The sequence below is a fragment of the Chiloscyllium plagiosum genome, chromosome 36 (assembly GCF_004010195.1).
Source record: "Chiloscyllium plagiosum isolate BGI_BamShark_2017 chromosome 36, ASM401019v2, whole genome shotgun sequence".
Classification (NCBI taxonomy): domain Eukaryota; kingdom Metazoa; phylum Chordata; class Chondrichthyes; order Orectolobiformes; family Hemiscylliidae; genus Chiloscyllium; species Chiloscyllium plagiosum.
In genome coordinates, this window is record NC_057745.1 from 21,008,432 (window position 1) to 21,028,788 (window position 20,357).

A 20,357-nucleotide genomic window follows, 5' to 3' on the forward strand; every position below is an offset into this window, starting at 1 on the left:
GTATAGGAGTGTGTGTGTGTGTGTGTGTGTGTGAGAGAGAATGTCTGTGTGTGTGTACAGCGCCATGGTGGTCACCTGTAATGTGACATGAACCGAGGCCGAGCAGAGGCTAATAACTAAGTTTGGTACCCATAGGGAGGGCCTCAACCGGGACCTTGGATTCATGTCACATTATAGGTGACCACCATTGCACTGTACACACATACACACGGACACACATATACACAGAGGTGCACACAGACACACACACTCCCACATGCACCCCCTCACAGACTTAAGACACTCTACACTCACTACACAACACATATACTTTCTCACACTCACAACCCCCAACCCAGACAGACAGACACACACACACACAGACAAAGACTCACATGCACACATATATTTTGTGGGGTGAATTTGTACTTGCAGGGTTACATTTACTTTGCTCAAAAACTGCATGAATTCATGTAAAACTCCATTATCTCACTTTTTAGATTAGAATCAATCTAAACATCATGACATCTACAGAGAACACAGGGAGCTAACACCTTCAACATATTGTCTAGCTATCACCATTGTTAATAGCTAACCTGAGAATGCAACTTGTTAAAAAAAGGTTTTGTGATTTACACATGAAAGAAGTGAAACTATCATGGTATTCAAGCAGATGAAAGACGTAACAGACAACCAATTTTTCAATGTATAATTTCAGTTACATCACGCTGTAAATTTTTGCTATACATTCTGTGTGTTAGGATTGAGCCCTCCACTACCACCTGATGAAGGAGCGTCGCTCCGAAAGCTAGTGTGCTTCCAATTAAACCTGTTGGACTATAACCTGGTGTTGTGTGATTTTAAACTTTGTACATTTTTAAGGATTGGATATTCTTAGCCTTTTAAGTAAACTCCCACGCGATGAGTGATTGCTTGTATTTTAGTGGTTACTGATCAGCATTCAGCTGAAACTAATGCAGAGAAAGGACATCTTCAACATTTAACACAGAACAAATTAAAACTGGCAGAGACTACATTTTCTTTGTGAGAGCAGTTGATTGGATTGTCATCAAGCAGTGAAAACCTCACTCAAAATCATGTCCCCCAAAATACAGAGTCAATTCCTTTCAACTCAGTTAATGACTTTCTTTGTCTCTGAAGTAAATTACTTGATGCGAGATGTCAGAACTGCCGTAATGGTGTCCAGCCAGGTTGAAAACACAGAATATTTAAGTAAGAGCTTTAAAAATATGTCTTTAGGAAAGGAAGAATAGCTGACGGGATGGAAGCTTGAGTTCAGAGTAGATTCCCGGCAGGGTCGGGGGTGGGAGTGATGTAACCCATGTTGGCCTCCCTGATTTTTTGGGGGGAATCTGGCTGAAACATAGAATTATGTTGATGGCATTTCTCAGCTTTATTTTAGTTGTATTCGTACATTTGCGTCCTCACTTTCCACAACATTGCCTCTTCTGAGCTGTGTGGTGGGCATTGCTTCCTTTGTTTGACGGTCTGAAATAACTGCATGGAGGCCGGTATCCTGTCACCGAGTGCCCCTTTATTTCCATGTGCCCAGTACATGGACTCTGAGCAGCAGGGTCAGAGTTAGTGCCTAGGTTGGGGAGACTCTCTGAGACTCTTGTTTATATCTGCCAGCCAAAGCTCCCTAATTAGCCCATGTTAACAGCCCCAATCAGAGATCTCATACTCAATAAAATCCACCTGGCCTTCATTCCACTCATATACTATCCTTCTATTCAGCTTACCATTTATATTCAGATTCATGACTTGGCAGTTTTTCTCCAAAGATGCTGGACCTGAAGTTCTCTCTGCACTCCATCTCCTTCAAAACGTTTCATTGGTTGGCAAGTGGACATTGATAGATGGAGATGTTATCATGAAGAATGCACCAGTTGGATGATGACTGACAGTTAACTACCAAGCTTTATTTAAACTAAAATTAGGCAAGTTGACTCTGATTGGTCAACGCATCTTTGAAGAGAATGGTCGTTGTCTATTTTGTTAAGTTGAAACTGGCAGATTACATGCACGTTATTTTTGTCTGCAAAGAACAGCCCTATGTATTAATATATCTATCGTCCAGTACACAGAAGTTCATTGTGAGCCCAGATTGCAAGCTTTAATTGGTGGTTAATTCTGAGTATACTCAGGATTACTCCAGTAAATACTCCCCAGTCATGGAATCTTATCAAATATTGATAGCGTATTTACCACTTGTCAAATCACCTGTCCTTTATATTTTCAGTATTTGACACCTCTTTAATACACTTCTCATCAGACATGTCTAACCACATAACAAACTCTACTCAAGGAAACATAATGTCCTGAAATTTTAAAAATATCCTCATGGCCAGATTTGTACAACCATCAGTCTACGGCTTGATAGAAAGTTGCTGCCATTAGATTTACACAGGAATGAACAGAATTTGTTTTATTTAGAAATTTAGAACATAAAATGTTCTGGTGGTATGGATGTTATATAAGAAATTAAAATACCCATGCATACACATGCATCTCAAGAGGTGGGTGAGGAGTTATTATTGGGAGCTGAGGGAAAATTAAAAATATATTTATAAAACATTGCTGCAACAGGATCCAGATGGTGGAAGTGTGAAGTGTGAATGTTCCTCATGTTAAATTAAATTATCAAACTCAATGGTCCCAGCCTTGCGTTAATTTGTTTCTGCACTTTCAGAATGCCTGAAACTTCTGGCACTGTGTGGCAGTGGGTGGCCAAACTGTCCCCACATCTAACGTCACAGAGCAGCATGAAAGCCGCCTGAGTCTGTCATTCTCACATGCTGCGATTCAGAACTCAGAGCTGTTGCCATGGAAATGGTAGCACCTCCCCAGATCTGAGCTCACTGCTGTGTACCTGTTAATTTCAGAGCAAGCATGACAGAGACTATGGAACTGATGCCTTGTACATCACAGGACCCTGCCAGATTTGGAAGACATAGAAATTGACTTACTCCATTCTATGAGGAGACGGTAGAGTAGTGTTAACGTCACTGGACCACCAACCTGAATTCAACCCCACTGTGACAGCTGCTGGTGTTTAAATTCAGTGTGAATCTGAAATTGTAAAGCCAGTCCCACTAATGGTACCATGATGCTATTACCAACTGTTGCAAAACCTTATCCTTAATGTCTCTCCTGTTGTTCTTACCTCGACTGGCCTACATGTAACTCCAGACCCACAGCCACGTGGTTGACTCATGACAGCCCTCTGAAATGTACTGGAGAGGGGGCAGAGGAGATTTACAACAGCCAAGTACTGACTACATCCAGCCCACTCATGACTGGAAAACCTAAATACGTCATCAATATGTGATAAGATTCCATGACTGGGGAGTATTTACTGGTGTAATCCGGAGTGTACTGAGAATTAACCACCAATTAAAGCTTGCAATCTGGGCTCACAATGAACTTCTGCCTACTGGATGATAGATATATTAATACATAGGGCTGTTCTTTGCAGACAAAAATAACATATGCATATACTATGCCAGTTTCAACTTAACAAAACAGGCAACAACCATTCTCTTCAGAGAAATGCATTGACAAATCAGAGTCAACCTGCCTAATTTCAGTTTAAATAAAGCTTGGTAGTTAACTGTCAGTCATCATCTAACTGGTGCATTCTCCATGATAACAACTCTGTCTATCAATGTCCACTTGCCAACCAATCAACACACTTTCCTCATCCATGATTATAATGTTATTCCCTTTTACATTGGTGTTCTGATTAGTGCAAGCCAAAAATCTTGAAAAATTGTTTTTTTTTCCAGTGATAATCGAGGTCTATACTACTACTGGATAACTATTTGATAGCATCATAACTTGAGTTACAGGCAATCATGTGGAAATGGAAACTAAGTTTCATTCTGAAAGCAAACAAAGTGCTATCATAAGGTAAGCATAATAACCTGTATCTGATGAGTGCAAATCTCTATTTACACAATCTAAACTGTAATAATATAACTTCAAAAATGTCTCCACAACTCACTCAATAGGGGATGCTCGTTTCTTAGGCCATCTATATGAAATAAGATTACCAAATCAAACTCAATCATGTGGGACAAAATCGTTCAAACATCTTTTGTGCCCTGCGAGATGCACAAAGAATTGTCATCAAACTTCTAACAGGGCATCTGAGATAAGATTTATATTGCACCACAGGACCAGCATTAGTTGCTGAATCTGATGCAGGATGCATGTGTTGGGGTTTGCCTATACTTCAGGAATTCAGGCACACTGAATCAGAGGGAAATATTAACTCCCTGTGTCTGGCAGAAACTGGGTGGGCAGGGTTGGTGAGCACTCAGCACCGGCTTTGTCCCCGATCTGTTGAAATTTTAAAACACCCGAGCTTTCAGACTTCAGATTCATTAAATATTCGAACCTGTAAAACCAGCATCATGTGAAATCAATAAGATGCTGATGGCATTTGAACAAATCAGTCATCACAAGTCTGGTCCCATCATTGAAAGGTCCCAGTGAAGTGAGTTTGAATTTTCCCTTATTTCCCTCAGATTAAGCAGAGTTGTTCCTTTGGGATCCATCAGGTAGGTGTAGGTAACTGGTAGAGGAGATCCGGGTTATTTTCTGTTTAGTTGAATTGGAAAGTCAGCCAGTGGCATATTCTTGAGCTCCAGTCATTCCAATCAGCTGGTCCCCCCAGTGATTTACAGCACAGGTTCAATTTCTGAAGAATCATATCAGACTTGAAACATAACTCTGTTTCTCTCTCTACAGATGCTGCCAGATCTGCTGAGTTTTGCCCTGTCTCTGGAATCATTTTTGTAAATTCATTCACAAGGTATGTGTGTTACCTGCAATGCCACAATTTAATGCTCCTCCCTAATTACCCAGCAAGGTAGTTAATCAATCACATATTACGTGTAGGATAGGGGATTTCAAGACTGGGGGCATGTTTTTGAGATGAAAGGAGAAAGATTTATAAAAGATATGAGGTGAAATATTTTTACAGAGGGTACTTGGTGTGTGGAATGAATTTCCTGATGAAGTCACAATGTTTAAAAGGCACATGAATAGGAGAGGTTTAGAGGGATATGACAGATGGGATAATTTAGTTTGGGATTATGTTCGGCATGGACTAGTTGGATTTGAGGGTCTGTTTCTCTGCTCTATGTAGGCCAGAGTAGAAAAGTGTGGCACTGGAAAAGCACAGCAGGTCAGGCAGCATCTGAAGACCAGGTGCATTGACGTTTCGAATATAGGCCCTTCATCAGGAATGTGGCCAGACCAGTTAAGAATGGCAGATTTCCCTCCCTAAAGTGAATCCGATGAGATTTTAATGACAATCAACAGTAGTTAAAATCAACTAGGTAAAAAAAATGACTGCAGATGCTGGAAACCAGATTCTGGATTAGTGGTGCTGGATTCCTGATGAAGGGCTTTTTGCCTGAAACGTCGATTTTACTGCTCCTCGGATGCTGCCTGAACTGCTGTGCTCTTCCAGCACCACGTAGTTGTCAATAGGTTAGCTTTTAATTCCAGATTTTATTGAATTCAAATTTCACCATCTGGTACGGTGGAATTAGAAGCAATGTCCTCAGAACATGAACATGGGTTTGTGTATTATGAGTCCACTGACTGTACTGGGAGAAAGTGAGGTCTGCAGATGCTGGAGAACAGAGTTGAGAGTGTGTTGCTGGAAAAGCATAGCCGGTCAGGCAGCATTGAGAAGCAGGAGAATCGACTTTTCGGGCCAGAGTCCTTCATCAGGAATGAGGTTGGAATCCTTGGGGGCGGAGAGACAAACGGGAGGTGGGTGGGGCTGGGGAGAAGGTAGCGGAGAGTGCAATAGGTGGATGGAGGTGGGGGTAAAGTTGATAGGTCAGAGAGGAGGGTGGAGTGGATAGGTGGGAAGGTCTCACTTGTCAATCTTCCTTCACACCCTCCTCTCTCACCTATCACCTTTACCCTCACCTCCATCCACTCTCAGCCACCTTCCCCCCAGCCCCACCCACCTCCCGTTTATCTCTCCACCCCCGAGGCTGCCAACCTCATTCCTGATGAAGGGCTGAAACGTCGATTCTCCTGCTCTTCAGCTGCTGCCTGACCGGCTGTGCTTTTCCAGCACCACACTCTCAATTCCAGTGACTGCACTACCATCTCCCCTCGATCTATAACACTTTGCTTTTATTCGTTTCCCTAATGACTCCACTTTGTAGGATCACATGCCTTCCTGTTAGGAGTTGGAACACGCCTTCAAAAGCCTGCTGAGAAGTGAAGCCATCCTCTCACACTGTCTCGCCCCTTGCTGAGCCGTGGACTGTGAGACTCACTCTGATCTACACTGTGATTAGGACTGTTATAATGTAGGTGGAGCTAATCCTGCATTGCCACATATAGACCCACTTCCTGGATGCAATCAATTCTGCCTCTATTGGTTCATTAATCATTTTGTTTCACTTGAATTGACTGAGCTCGAGTCCATAGGTAATCATTTGCATGTCAAATACTGATTCTGTCTGATTGCTATCAAGACCACATGCTGTAACAAATCTGTAATGTTTGACTGAAGCTGAGTTGGCAATTCGATTCTCCCAAATTACATGATATTTATAAAACCAATGCATAGCCAGCAACTATTTATGCTTTTCAAAATTAATTTCTTTAAAAATGAGGCAACGATGTGAGATGTACACATCTTGACAATGTAACTGTCAGAAGGACCTTCACAATCACTAATATAAAGACATGGATGACTTCATGTTTAAATACACAGTCCATGCAAAAGCAATTGGAAACTATATTCCCTGACTTATAAACTTTATTGGTCATGTATTTATGGAATGAAATTACTTCCCTCCATGCTGATATTCATAGCTCATCAGTTATGCATTGTGCATCACTTGTAGTTTTGTCCTGTAAAGTTCTCGTGTCCAAGGTTTAACCTTTAGGTGATGATGTACTGAGCTTGAATGTAGTTACTGTCATGTTTTTTATTTGCCACATAGCCTCTGGTAGTGCTCTAAAATCAAAGCTTTTAGTATCAACACTGTCAAAATTTACCAAACAGAAAAACAACAGATGTTGTAGAGAGCCTGATCAACTAAGTGGTTAAAAATAAATTAAAACCAAATGGAGAAAGCACTAACCGAACAAAAGCATTCATCTGTTTTCATTACAACTCCTATTCACTTTCAGCTGAATCCTAAACAGGCAGATTTTAAAAGCTAGTAAGGGCAGACACTTGTGGTGCAGTGGTAGTGACTCTAGCGCTGAGTCAGGTTCAAGTCACAACTGGGACATAATTAGCAGTCACACTATACCAGATTCTCCTATTCCCTGGATGCTGCCTGACCTGCTGCGCTTTTCCAGCAACACATTTTCAGCTCTATACCAGATTATAGTCCAACGGGTTTATTTAAAATCAGAAGCTTTTGAAGCGCTGTTCCTTTATCAGATGAAGTCCTGATGAAAGAGCAGTCATCCAAAAGCTTGTGATTTTAAATAAACCTGTTGGACTATAACCTGGCTGTCGTGTGACCTCTGATTGAGGCGTGTCATAGCATCTAGACATAGGAATAGGAAGTAAAATAGCCAAAATTGCAAATGACACTGAAGGAAGTGGTAAAGTAAGCGGCAATGAAGAAAGGAGAAATTTACAAACGGCACGGTGGCCCAGTGGTTAGCACTGCTGCCTCACAGTGCCAGAGACCCTGGTTCAATTCCCGACTCAGAACGGCACGGTGGCACAGTGGTTAGCACTGCTGCCTCACAGCGCCAGAGACCCGGGTTCAATTACCGACTCAAGCGACTGACTGTGTGGAGTTTGCACATTCTCCCCGTGTCTGCGTGGGTTTCCTCCGGGCGCTCCGATTTCCTCCCACAGTCACAAAGATGTGCAGGTTAGGTGAACTGGCCATGCTAAATTGCCCGTAGTGTTACGTTAAAAGGGGTAAATGTAGGGGTATGGGTGGGTTGCGGGTCGGTGTGGACTTGTTGGGCCGAAGGGCCTGTTTCCACACTGTAAGTAATCTAATCTAATCTAATATGGATCGGTTAGGTGAATAGGCCAAATTTGGCAGGTGGAGTTTAACATGGATGAGTGTGATGTTATTTTGGTCAGAGGAATAGGAAGGCAACTTGTTATCTGAATGGAGAGAACCGTCACAGTGCAGAGGGATCTGGATGTCCTCATGCATGAATTGCAGAGAACTACTGTGCAGGTAATAAGGGAGGGAAGTGGAATATTGACATTTATTAGTAATGCAATAGAATGTACAAGTACAGAAGTGTTGCTGCTCCAAGGCATTAGTGAGTCAACCCTGGAGTACTGTATACAGTTTTATCCCCCTTACTTGAGGAAGGATGTAGTTGGATTGGAGGCAATTCAGAGCAGGTTCACCAGATTGATTTCAGAGATGAGTGGAGTCAGAGGTAGACAGTGGTGAAGGTGGCGTTTGGCTTGTTTGCCTTCATTGGCCAGTGCACAGAGTATAAGAAATACAATATAATTCCACGGCTGTACAGGACATCAGTTAGGTCGCTTTTGAAATGCTGCATTCAATTCTGGCCTCCCTGCTATTGGAAGGATGTTGTTAAACTTAAAAGGGTTCAGAAAAGACTTGCAAGGATGTTGCTGGGGTTGGAGGATTTGCGCTATAGGGAGAGGCTGGATAGGCTGGGGTTGTTTTCCCTGGAGCTTCGGAGGCTGAGGGATGACCTTATAGAGGTTAATAAAATCATGAGGGGCATGGATAGGGTGAATCGTCAAGGCATTTCTCCCCAAGGTAGAAGAGGCAAAAACTAGGAGGCAGAGATTTAAGGTGAGAGGGGAAGGATTTAAAAGGGACCTGAGGGGCAACGTTTTCACAGAGTGTGGTGCGTGTATAGAATGAGCAGCCAGAGGAACTGGTGGAGGCTGATGCAATTACAACATTTCAAAAGCATCTGGATGGGATATGAATAAGAAGGAAGGAATAAAGGGATATGGGCCAAATTCTGGCAAATAGGATTAGATCGGTTGAGGATTTTTGGTCAGTGTGGATGAGTTGGACTGAAGGGTCCGTTTGCGTGCTGTATAACTCTGGGAGGGGATTGTCTTATCAAGTGACATTGAAAAGTTTAAGCCTGTACTCTCCAAAGTTGAGAAGAATGAAAGGTGATCGAATTGAGATTTATGAGATACTAAAGGAGATTGGCAAAATTGACATGGGGATGTTTGCTCATGTGGAGCAATTTGGAACAAGAGGTCACAGTTTAGAATAACAGGTAGCAGATCTAAAACAGGGATGAGGAGAAATTCCTTCTCCCAAAGGTTCATGAATCTCTGCAATTGACTCCCCAGAGTGTAGCAGATGCTGGAACACTGAATCAATGTAAGGAGGAGACAGACCGAGTTTTTCTTGGTAACGGGTTGAAGGGTTATGGGGGCTTGCAGGAAGGTGGAGTTGGAGCTGAGATGAGATCAGTCATGATTATATCAAACGGCACAGCGGGCTTCAGGGAGGCACAGTAGGCTTCAGGGATTGAAGTGGCTACCCTTGCTCTGAGTTCTGATAATCTCTAAGCAGGTACACAAGAAGTATCTACAAGACTTGAGGAGAGGACTCACTGTGGAGTTCAAACTTTATCCACTTTACAGCGTTAGACCCAGGAGAGTTTAATTACTGTCCTTTTTTGATAACATTCAGGAATCTCTATCTTGCCTGGATTCTAGTTTAAATATTTGCAAAGTAGATGTCTGAAAATGAATACTTTTTTTCACAAATGTTAACATTATTAGATTCATTTATTATTAGAATGGAATATTGAAAGAGAAAGGTTTTACTGCAGCTGTTCAGGCTCTTGGGACCAAGTCTGGACTGCTGTGTAAAATTCTGAGGTCCCCTTATTTGAAAAGGGATATAATGCAGTAAAAGCAGCTTCCTATCGGGTTCAATTGACTCATTCTTGGGATGAAGGGATTATCTTATGAAGAAAAGGTGAACAAACTGGGTTTCTCTCCATTGCAGTCGAAGATTTTCTTGAAACATTTAAAAAGGTTATGAGGGAATTTGATTGGATAAATACCAGGCAGTTTCCTCTTGTGAGGAAGATTAGAATGAGGGACCATAGTTTAAGAACCGGGATTTCCCTTTCAAGCTGAAGAGAGGAAGAACTTTTTATTTCCCTCAGCTTGTAAATCTGTGAAATTCAGTTCCCCGGAAAGTAGAGGTGGCTGGCTGACTGAATTGTTTTGAATGGATAGGTTTTTAGTAGTTAACAATATCAAGAGCTATGGGACAGTGGAGAAGGTGTTGTCATAGAGCTGTACAGCATAGAAACAGATACTTCGGTCTAACCCATCCATGCTGAATAGATATCCTCTATTAATTTAGTCCCATTTGCCAGCCTTGGCCCATATCCCTTTAAGCATTCCTATTCATATACCCATCCAGATGCCTTTTAAATGCTAATGGGAAAGTACAATTAAGACCACAACCAAATCTCTCCCTGTCCTTTTTCAATGTCACAGCTAGCCCAAAGGGCTGAATGGTCAATTCCTGCTCCTAAATCTAATGTTTCTATTTTGTTGAAACAAGTATAAATATTCAGCCAATACTTACGCTTTGGTCTGTTAATGGAGGCAGAACAATCTTTTTCTCAATGGCGTTCAGGACTAATTTCCAAAGTTCTTTCAGAACTCTCTTCAGAACAGTCTTCTCACATATTTTAGCAAACAGTGTGAGGCTGGAAAAAAGGGAGAAATATTGACTGACGTCAGACAGTTGATGCATCAATGGACTTGGATGATAGCTCACAAAAGCTGAAGGCAAATTAAAACTGTACAGCAGCATCCCATCAGCATTTCAGCAATACATAACTGGCAAGGCAGCTTTCTGATAAGTTAAACTTAAGGGCCAAATTTCCAAACTGCTCATCTGATATTGGCATTTCAATACAAGTGATGCAACATTCAGAAACAAATTACTGTAAAAACTATGAAGCTCAGGATGAAATGAACATTTTTGAGTTGACACATATTCATGGAACTACGTTACTTTTTATCCAGAAGGTCCATTAGTGGCCTCAAGACAATTTCTGCATCCAGGGTTGAGCTGTTCCTGTTTGCAGACACATTCCCATTTCCCCGCATTTGATATAACTCATTGTTCATCTGCTTCACACATTCTTCAATCACAGACTGGAAGCTAAAACAATCAAACAAAGACAGTGATAAAACAAAGCATGTGAAACCAAATATCAAACATTTCAGGCAGTAACGTTTTAAAAAATATAGTGTATCAGGTTAATGATGTTTGCACAAAATGTTAGTACATTGATTTGACCTTTTCCTTTACCTACATATCCGTTAACATCAAAAAAAGCAGTGCAGGGATTCAATTTTTAATACATGAATGACAAGGCCTTTGGTTGCCAGGTAACTGAATACATTGACACTTTGACAGACGGTGACCAATGCTATTGTTGAGAAAAAGTTGAACATCACACAATACCAGGTTATAGTCCAACAGGTTTAATTGGAAATACGAGCTTTCGGAGTGACGCTCCTTCGTCAGGTGGCTGTCCTGATGAAGGAGCAGTGCTCTGAAAGTTAGTGATTCCAAATAAATCTATTGGACTATAACCTGGTGTGGTGTGATTTTCAACTTTGTCAATCTCAGTTCAACACTGGCTCCTCCACATCATTGCTGAGATAGTACACTTTCCAAACACAATCTTGCGGTAGCTGACCTGAATATCACAGTAAATGGCAAACAAAGATTGACAAAGAGAAAGAATAGTCAATTTAGTCAGATATTTATATTATGTTAAGACTCTCAGAAAAATGCCTGGGTGCTTTGTTAAGACCAAGAGACGAGTGGGTAAATTCCTCTCTTTGCGCTCTTGAGGTTGATATAATAGTATTTGGGATTTTAGAAACTAGTGCTTTTCAATTCAATATGTACTTGATCACATTTAAAGTTGTGACGGAGTAGGCCAAAGGGATCTTAAGGAGTGTGTTTATTGTAAACTCACTCAGCGAGTTGGTAATCTCAGTTGGCTGCACAGCTGTCTGTGACACAGAGTGATACCAACATGGGTTCAGTTCTCACATCCGCCAAGGTTACCATGAAGGACTCTCCTTCCCTCCCTCTCCTGTTTCCTAAGGATTGGTGACTCTCAGATTAAACCAACATCAGGCATGATCTCTCTCTCATGAGAGCGCGGCCCTATGGTTTACTAAGACAATGGTTTTACCTTAAACTCACTCAAATAAAGGTTAAAAAATATTTTTAAAAAATCAAAGAACTTATCTCAAAATCTGAAACACACGCGTACACCACATACTAGCACGTAAGAAAACAGGACCAGGTGCCGCATGAGGGGAGGGGGAATTGGACAGTTCTTAGGTGAAGGCATAATATAACTTAATGCTGAAATTCACAGTCCACTTTGGGAGGGTGTGGGTGGGGTAGTTTGGAGTGTGTGGGTGTGGTTATGGGAGGGAGACTGTGTGGTTGCATCTGAACTGCTTCAGTTGGTCCTCGGACGTCTATAAACAGAAAAGAGTTTTGAATCTTAAACCGTCTCACTTCAGCATTGGTTCTTTTAATTAGGACGGACCATTTCTTGGCAGAATGGGGATATACCACTTCCAAAGAGAGTGAGACACAGAGAGAGAATGTTACATTCTGCACATAGCTCCTCTTGCAGATGTTATTGGATATTACTGTCTTCTACGGTGAAAAATACAGGCTAATAATGACGGCTTCACACAGGAGGACGGTTTTGGTATGTGCATTCTGGCTGGTGGCCTGCTTCTATTTGTTATCAAGAGCTTTGATGGTCCATTGTCAGAACTCCCCCTTCATTCTGTGATCCGGACTGAGATTTCAATGCTCTTCTATGCATAACAAGATTCAGATTTAAGTTTGTGAGAATCACAGAATCCCTACAATGTGGAAGCAGGCCATTCAGCACACCATCCTCCAAACAACATTCCACCCAGAGTCACCCTTTCCCTATAACCTTGCATTTTCCAAGACTCATCCACATAGCCTGCACATGTCTGGACACTATGGCCAATTTAGCATGGCCAATCCACCTGACCTTTGTTGCAGTAACACCTAGAGTCAAGAGCTCTCAGCCTCAGAGACATGGTGGGCTCTACATTTCAGACAATGAATGTTAATGTCCAGGTAATTACGCGTGGATAGCCTTTTCAGAATGTGGTAAACAGTTTCAGCTAGGTTATGTAAAGATTCCTTTGTATATTTCTAACAGTTTCAGGTCAGGTGATTTTAGCAAACATTTTAAGGTGTCCCAGCTCATGAATAAACGTTTTCGCTCAAACTATGGCCCAAGGGTTTTTACTTAGTCAGTGAGGTTTAATGATTAGTAGCCTATATTTTACATCATTATGACAGCTTGAAATCTGGTGAATGTTGTTATGTAGGCAGCCCTTTATGAGTTCAGCCATACTGTACATACAGTGATGGGGTGCGTGATTCAGTTTGAGTGGAAGATGGTTGAGAAATGAGCAGGGAAGTGGGATTAATTAGAAAGTCTATTAAAGAGCTGGGTGGGTGCAGGTGTGATTGGTCAAATGGCCTCTGTCTGTGCTGTTATCATTCCAAGACTCAAAGAGAGTGAAGAACAAACTAGATCATCAGGAAAGCTCCTTACTCTATCAAAATAACACTGTGATCAATATGAACAACTATCTGAATGGCTGAACAAAGTTAAAATTCACACAACACCAGGTTATAGTCCAACAGGTTTATTTGGAAGCACTAGCTTTCAGTACGCCACTCCTTCATCAGGGGGTCATGGAGCAGGAGTATAAAACACAGAATTTATAGCAAAAGGGTTACAGTGTAATGCAACTGAAATGATATATTGAACAAACCTCGACTGTTGTTAAGTCTTTCATCTAACCCAAATTTCGGTCTTTCGTTACCCATGAGGATATCCATGAGGATTCATGTAACAGTACACACACACACACACACACTGAATTTGTATGTGCAGAATGATATTTACATTCTATTGTGCTCAAGAAATATACAACCAGTGGGCAATCAATGCAGGCAGTCAATCCATATAATATTTTGTAAATTCCACTTGGAAATAGAACCAGTCTGAGTCAAGATTGGGATACAGACAGACTCACACCTTTGAGGCATTGGCTGAGCTGAGATGTCACTTTTTAAAAATAAAACCTTAACTTATCTTGAGAATGTGACATAAAAGAAGTTCTAGGATTTACATATTAATGAACCAAAACCTGTAACCCATTTTAAAAGATTCTAAAGACTTTGCAACAATCGAGGATTGTTAATATATCATTTTACTTGCATGACACTGTAACCCTTTTGCTATAAATTCTGTGTCTTACGGTCCTACTCCATAACCACCTGATGAAGGAGCGGCGCTCCAAAAGCTAGTGCTTCCAAATAAACCTGTTGGACTATAACCTGGTGTTGTGTGATTTTTTTTTAAACTTTGTACACCCCAGTCCAACACCGGCTCCTCCATGTCAAGAATGGCTGTGGTACAGCAGCATTCTCCATCCAATGCACAGGATCTGAGCCCAGGCCACACACTTCATTCATTAACAAGCTCATTGAACTTTCAATCTGTCAGTGTTCACATTAATAGCATCTAGATTTCATTATTTTATTTATTAAGCAAAATAGGTTGGGCAGGGGATAGAGGGGCAATCTTTTATGTACAAGACAACCCTACTACATTGTCTCACTCATGCTTTTGATTTCTCAGCTTTCTTTGATTATTATGAAGATTTCATGCAAACATTGCTGTCACATCACAGAGGTTTCCTGCTCAGTGTATTGGTGCATTTGACATTTTACATGGAATATATTTTAACAGTTTTATTGCCCCAGATCATTTTATTATCTTGAAGGCAGTTTGTTACCACAGGCTCTGATTGCAAATTGCTAATGCGAACCTCAGAACAGCTTTTTCTCTTAGAAATGCAAGAAATTGGTTTCCTTGGTGATAATAAAGGGATTGCAGCTAATGACAATTCACTTGCAGAAATTATTCTTTCACGTTTCTTGAGCAACTATGAGATGCCTAATCGGTATTAACTTCCCAAACCCTTCGATGCAGCTTATGTATAGGAGGTACCTTGAGAAGAAGACCATTGGAAGACCTTAGGCAAAAGTGGGGACTGCAGATGCTGGAAACCAGAGTTTACATCAGAGTGGTGCTGGAAAAGCACAGCAGGTCAGGCCGCATCCGAGGAGCAGGAAAATCGACGTTTTGGGCAAAAGCCCTTCATCAGGAATGAAGGAAGACCTTGTTCCTGTGACAAAGTAAAAGTTCTCTCTGGCACTATAATGGATAGTTGTGGGAAAATATTGTACGGTGGAAGAGCCTCAGTTATGCAGAGGAGGTGGCTAAGGGGGAGCACATTACTGATGGTATTCTGTCTCAAAGACCTGGAGTATACGATTAGATTAGATTCCCTACAGTGCGGAAACAGGCCCTTCGGCCCAACAAGTCCACACCGACTCTCCTAAGAGTAACCCACCCAGACCCAGTTCCCTCTGACTATTGCACCTCACACTATGGACAAGTTAGCATGGACAATTCACCTGACCTGCACATCTTTGGACTATGGGAGGTAACCGGAGTACTTGGAGGAAACCCATGCAGACACAGGGAGAATTCTGTGTGGAGTTTGCACAGTCACCTGAGGCTGGAATTGAACCTGGGACCTTGGTGCTGTGAGGCAGCAGTGCTAACCACTGAGCCACCATGCTAAGACATGACTAAGGTTACATCCTCAGGGTATTGCCTGAATGGTACTGCAACAGAGGACAATAAGGCCAGAGTTTACAAGGAAGTAAGACACTTGCAATGAATTTAGTAACATTATGCAAAATTTATCATATGTGGCATGATGAGAGATAGATCTTTTTCCAAATTAAATCTTTAATGGAATACTTATCTTTTCTTATGGCTGAATTTTATGCATTTTTGGTCAATTCTGAGTCATATTGAGTTCTGTGGAGTTATTCTCACTGTGTGGATGAGCAGGTTTTCTCTCTGTGTCTTACCAAACTCGCTGCACAAACCCTCATGATGAGAATCACATCTAACTTGCGCCCCATCTGACTCAATGATGTGCCCAGAGCAACTTGATGCTCAGTGAAGGTCTTCCCTAAGACCAACATCCATGTGGCTGTGCCATCTTCCAAAGCCAATTGATCATATCCAGAAGCTGTGCTGCTTGGCTGTGGAAAAGGTGGCAGAGAAGGGGAGGCTGGCATCACGCATCACTGAGAGGGACCTGGAGGTCTTTGTTAGGGGCGGGGGTGGGAGTGGAATGGAGAGGACAGGAGTCCTCTCCTGGGGGAACAGGCAGAAGAGGCCAGGCCATCAATATGATGCCACCATGGTTAGACATTGGCATCACAGTCAGTGCCATCTCCAAGCTGAGGAGGACTGGGCAGTAGTGCAGGACAATCATCAATAATCTTTTCCACTCCACCAATGATCTCTGCTCCCTCACACCTATCTATTCCACCCAGCTCCCAACAATGCTTCTGCTCTCCCACCCTGCCTGTTGCATAAAGCAGCTTGACTCACTTGCTCTTGTTACTCCTCATACTCCCAAACCCCACAGCCTCTCCATGCTGCCTTCTCCCACCCTCAGGACACCCAGCTAACAGTGGCACCCGGCCTCAGCATTATCCTGTCACTGAGATCCCCCACATCACCCTCTCCTTTCTAGGGACCTCACACACTTCACTCTTCCCCAGCCCATCACCTGTGCTGTGTCCATGTGACCACAACTGAACCTCGACCTGCAGTCTGCCTTCCCACGTCGTGTGCGTGAATGGAGGTGACGGGGTGACAGTAGCTCACACCCTTCAGCAACCTGACCTTCCTGTGCCAACCCGACCATGTCCAGACCCCTGGATGGTGGCCGCTCATGTCCCTGACAGTGACAGTCCTCCCTTGCCTCACCTACACTAAGGCCAGACCCTTCTGGAGGCACAAAGGTGACGCTGAGAAAGCACAGCAGGTCAGGCAGCACCTGAGGAGCATGAGAAACATTGATTCTCCTGCTCCTCAGATGCTGCCTGACCCTCTATTGTTTTCCAGCACCACCCTTTTCGACTCTGATCTCTCCAGCAGCTGCAGGCCACACTTTCTCCCTGACCCCTTTGAAGTCAAAGGACTGATGATGACTCACTCCCTGGGGCACAGAGGCACAGTGCCCCTGTGCAACACCACCCTGACCAGACGCCTGACCACAGCCAAATCCTGAGAGCATCCCCCACGGACCTCACTGCAGACTACTCCCCTAAGATGCTCAGACCTGTTCCACTGCTTACTGCAGATCTTTGTGTTTGCCATGAACACTGATGTGACGTGGTACAGGTACTAGACTGACTTGACACATTGAGGTACACAAGGAAGCATGTGCCCTTGACTGAGGAATGCTGCACAGCACAACCACCTACCTAACTACGTCACTGTGCCAACTGCCAATGTAAGGCATGGTGGAGCAAGACAAGGCAAGCATGGGAAGGCATAGTGGTTGGTACCAGATGAAAGCTGAGAGAGCAAGGAAGGAGCCCTTGGAGGCAGCCTGGTGCATGCTGTGTTGTGGGTCCCTGTCCCTGTGTGGTGCCTGTACCAAGGCAGTCACTGCTGTTTGCTGGTGTGCCCTCCTAGACCAGCCTGCCCTTGCACAGTGATGTGCCAGTGTACTGGAGGATGCCAGGATGGTGGTGATAACCTCCTGAAATCACAGTGCCAGTGCCTGTGGTGGAAGAGTGTGTATGGTCGGTGCTGGTAGGCGGGCAAGGTGGAAGACTTTTGAAGCAAGCGGCCAATTCAACCGAGCTAAGAACCTGCCCTGGTTTGTTTCCGTGAGGTGGTTTTGCGACATCTAGTTTGCAGCCTGGAGCAAGCTAAGCTGTTACAAGCTGTTTATCAAATGGTGAAGAGCTTTAGTGGGGCCCGGCCTGGTGAGAATCTCAGCACACTGCATGAGAAAGTGAACAAGATGTGGCGAGATGGTCTCAGCATAGAGGCAGGCCTCAGTGAATCTCATCTGATTCTAGCGCACATTGCAACATGGTAGGCCCTCAGCAGAGCATGGTAAGCTTTTGGCCACTGTTCACATCCTTTTGTATTTAAAACAAAGCAAAGGATTTCAAATAAGGACATGGAATAAAACAGTGGGGGAGCTGTAGATAAGAGAGAATGGGAAGGTAGCCACAGTTGAGAGTGTGTTGCTGCAAAAGCCCAGCAGGTCAGGCAGCATCCGAGGAGCAGGAAAATCGACGTTTTGTGCTGGAGCCCTTCTTCAGGAATGAGAGTTTTCTGAAGAAGGTCTTCCTGAAGAAGGACTCCAGCCCGAAACATTGATTCTCCTGCTCCTCGGATGCTGCCTGACCTGCTGGGCTTTTCCAGCACCACACTCTCAACTCTGATCTGCAGCATCTGCAATCCTCACTGTCTCCAAGGTGGCCACAGGGCAGGAAAGACGTTGGAAACAGCTGGGTTTCAAGACTAGAAGGAACAGCAGAACTCATGGTGTGTACCATATTCTGTAGACATTTTTGATTTTATCTGTACCTTGTTATGTACACACAGTGTTGTGCACAAGGCTGTGAACAGCATGTAATAATCATAATGCACCATCACCGACTTCCACAGAACACTGAGGACACAGTTAGTCTTTTAGGAGAATCTACATTCAGTAAGGAATGAGACACCAATATCACTCCTGTAAATGGCAGCTACAGCTACAACCCTTCCAGGCAAATTAGATAAAGAAATAGCAATAGGATTTTGAGCTGGAATTAACAGGAGATATTACTGTTATAGGTTAATGAAGAACCTTTTAATACTGCCCTTAAACTAAGTGCAAATCTTAGTGGACATATGTTATACGTTTACAGCAGGGTATCAATGTGGAACTTCTGCCATTGCTTGCAATACTGAAAGATGAAGAAGGGAGTGGGTGGAAATTTGGATCAGAGGCAGAAGTGATCATCATACTTAATGATGGAGCAGTCTCAAGAACAAGTCTGACCCTGCTCCTATTCTCTACACTCTTAGAGCCTGGGGGCTTTGTTGCTTCGATGTGTGTGATGACATGAGGAGTTTTTGGTACTGTGGAGGCTACCTTCGGAGATGTTGCAACACTTGTGCATCGGGGTTTTCTGTAACTCGGGTAGGGACAGGGTGAGAATACAACATGTGGCAATTGTTAAAGGGCTGCATTTAAAATACTGTGCCGCCTTGGTTTGAAGATATTTACTCCTAATTGAAATGTAAACTTTGAAAGCCACCTGTTCACTCAAATCACCCACACAATGTGTTTTGTAGGAGAAGGCTACCCGCAACCTATGTGAAGATAGGACTCCATATACAGTGGGCAGACTACCGAAACATCTCAAACAGCCATATGGACAGGTCTGCACCCACCACCCCCTGGTAAAACCTCAGCTTCTGTTTACATTTTGCGGACAATCAGGGTTCTGCACTGGGACCTCAGTAACGGCTATCAGCCCCCTTGCAAGCTAATCCTCTTGGCTTTGTAGACCAGGAATGACCAGACATTGGAGTCCAAGGTCATTGAGCCAGCAAACAGAATGTCAGCGATCTGGATAATATATTGATGTATGAACATGTAACTCTCTGGGAAATATCACCAGGGTTAGGTTGGAATATAGAGCAGGTCAGAAGTTCAGTGTGACAGTAACACACGGGGCACTGGTCATATGCTGGATGTACTCTGAAGGTCTAGCTCCAGCTGGTGGCATCATGTGATGGCAGCTTCTCTCTCTCACTGTGTTCAAGGCAGGTGAGGCAATTCACATGACATTGTTAGATAGGAGCCAGGCAACAGCTGGTCTCATGGGGATGCCTAAATTGAGCAATGGGCTTGAAGCCAGGAACAACCTACAGCATCAGTGCTACTGTTAGAGGGGTGCAACAAACAGATGCAGAAAAATGAATGAACTGCTCTCATCCACAACGTTCAGTTTGTCAAATCAAGAAGGACAGAAAAACTCCTAATTTGTGGCAAGTTGCAAACTGTTTAAGTGGTGGAATTGCAGACTGACATATTTGAGACTACCCAGGTCCCTGTTTTGTATCGATGTTCAACAAATGAGGACATGTATTGCGAAAGGCAGTGGGAATTGTGGGGTCGATCTCAATCAGTTGGCATCAGTTTTGCCAGCTTCTCAAGCCAGCTCATGTTTCCAAAATGTGTTGACAGCTGATGACCTCCTGGTCCAAGGCTATAGGCATTGAGAGCTGCCACTGAAGGTCTCCTCAGGCCTCAGGTTTGTCCGGCAGCATCATGAGGTGGAGAAGTTGATGTTTCAGGTGCAGCC

General features: G+C 43.2%; 1 protein-coding gene across 5 annotated transcripts in view; it reads right to left on the minus strand.

Annotated features, from left to right (window-relative positions):
- Positions 1 to 20,357, minus strand: part of LOC122541034 (protein unc-13 homolog C) — a 358,819-nt gene that overhangs the window by 59,014 nt on the left and 279,448 nt on the right. For all 5 annotated transcript variants that reach the window (XM_043677514.1, XM_043677512.1, XM_043677513.1 and 2 more), the window contains 2 exons: positions 11,019 to 11,168; positions 10,584 to 10,707 (listed from right to left, as the gene is read on the minus strand). In XM_043677514.1, coding sequence (XP_043533449.1) covers positions 10,584 to 10,707; positions 11,019 to 11,168 — 274 coding nt within the window. The remainder of the gene's footprint in view (positions 1 to 10,583; positions 10,708 to 11,018; positions 11,169 to 20,357) is intronic.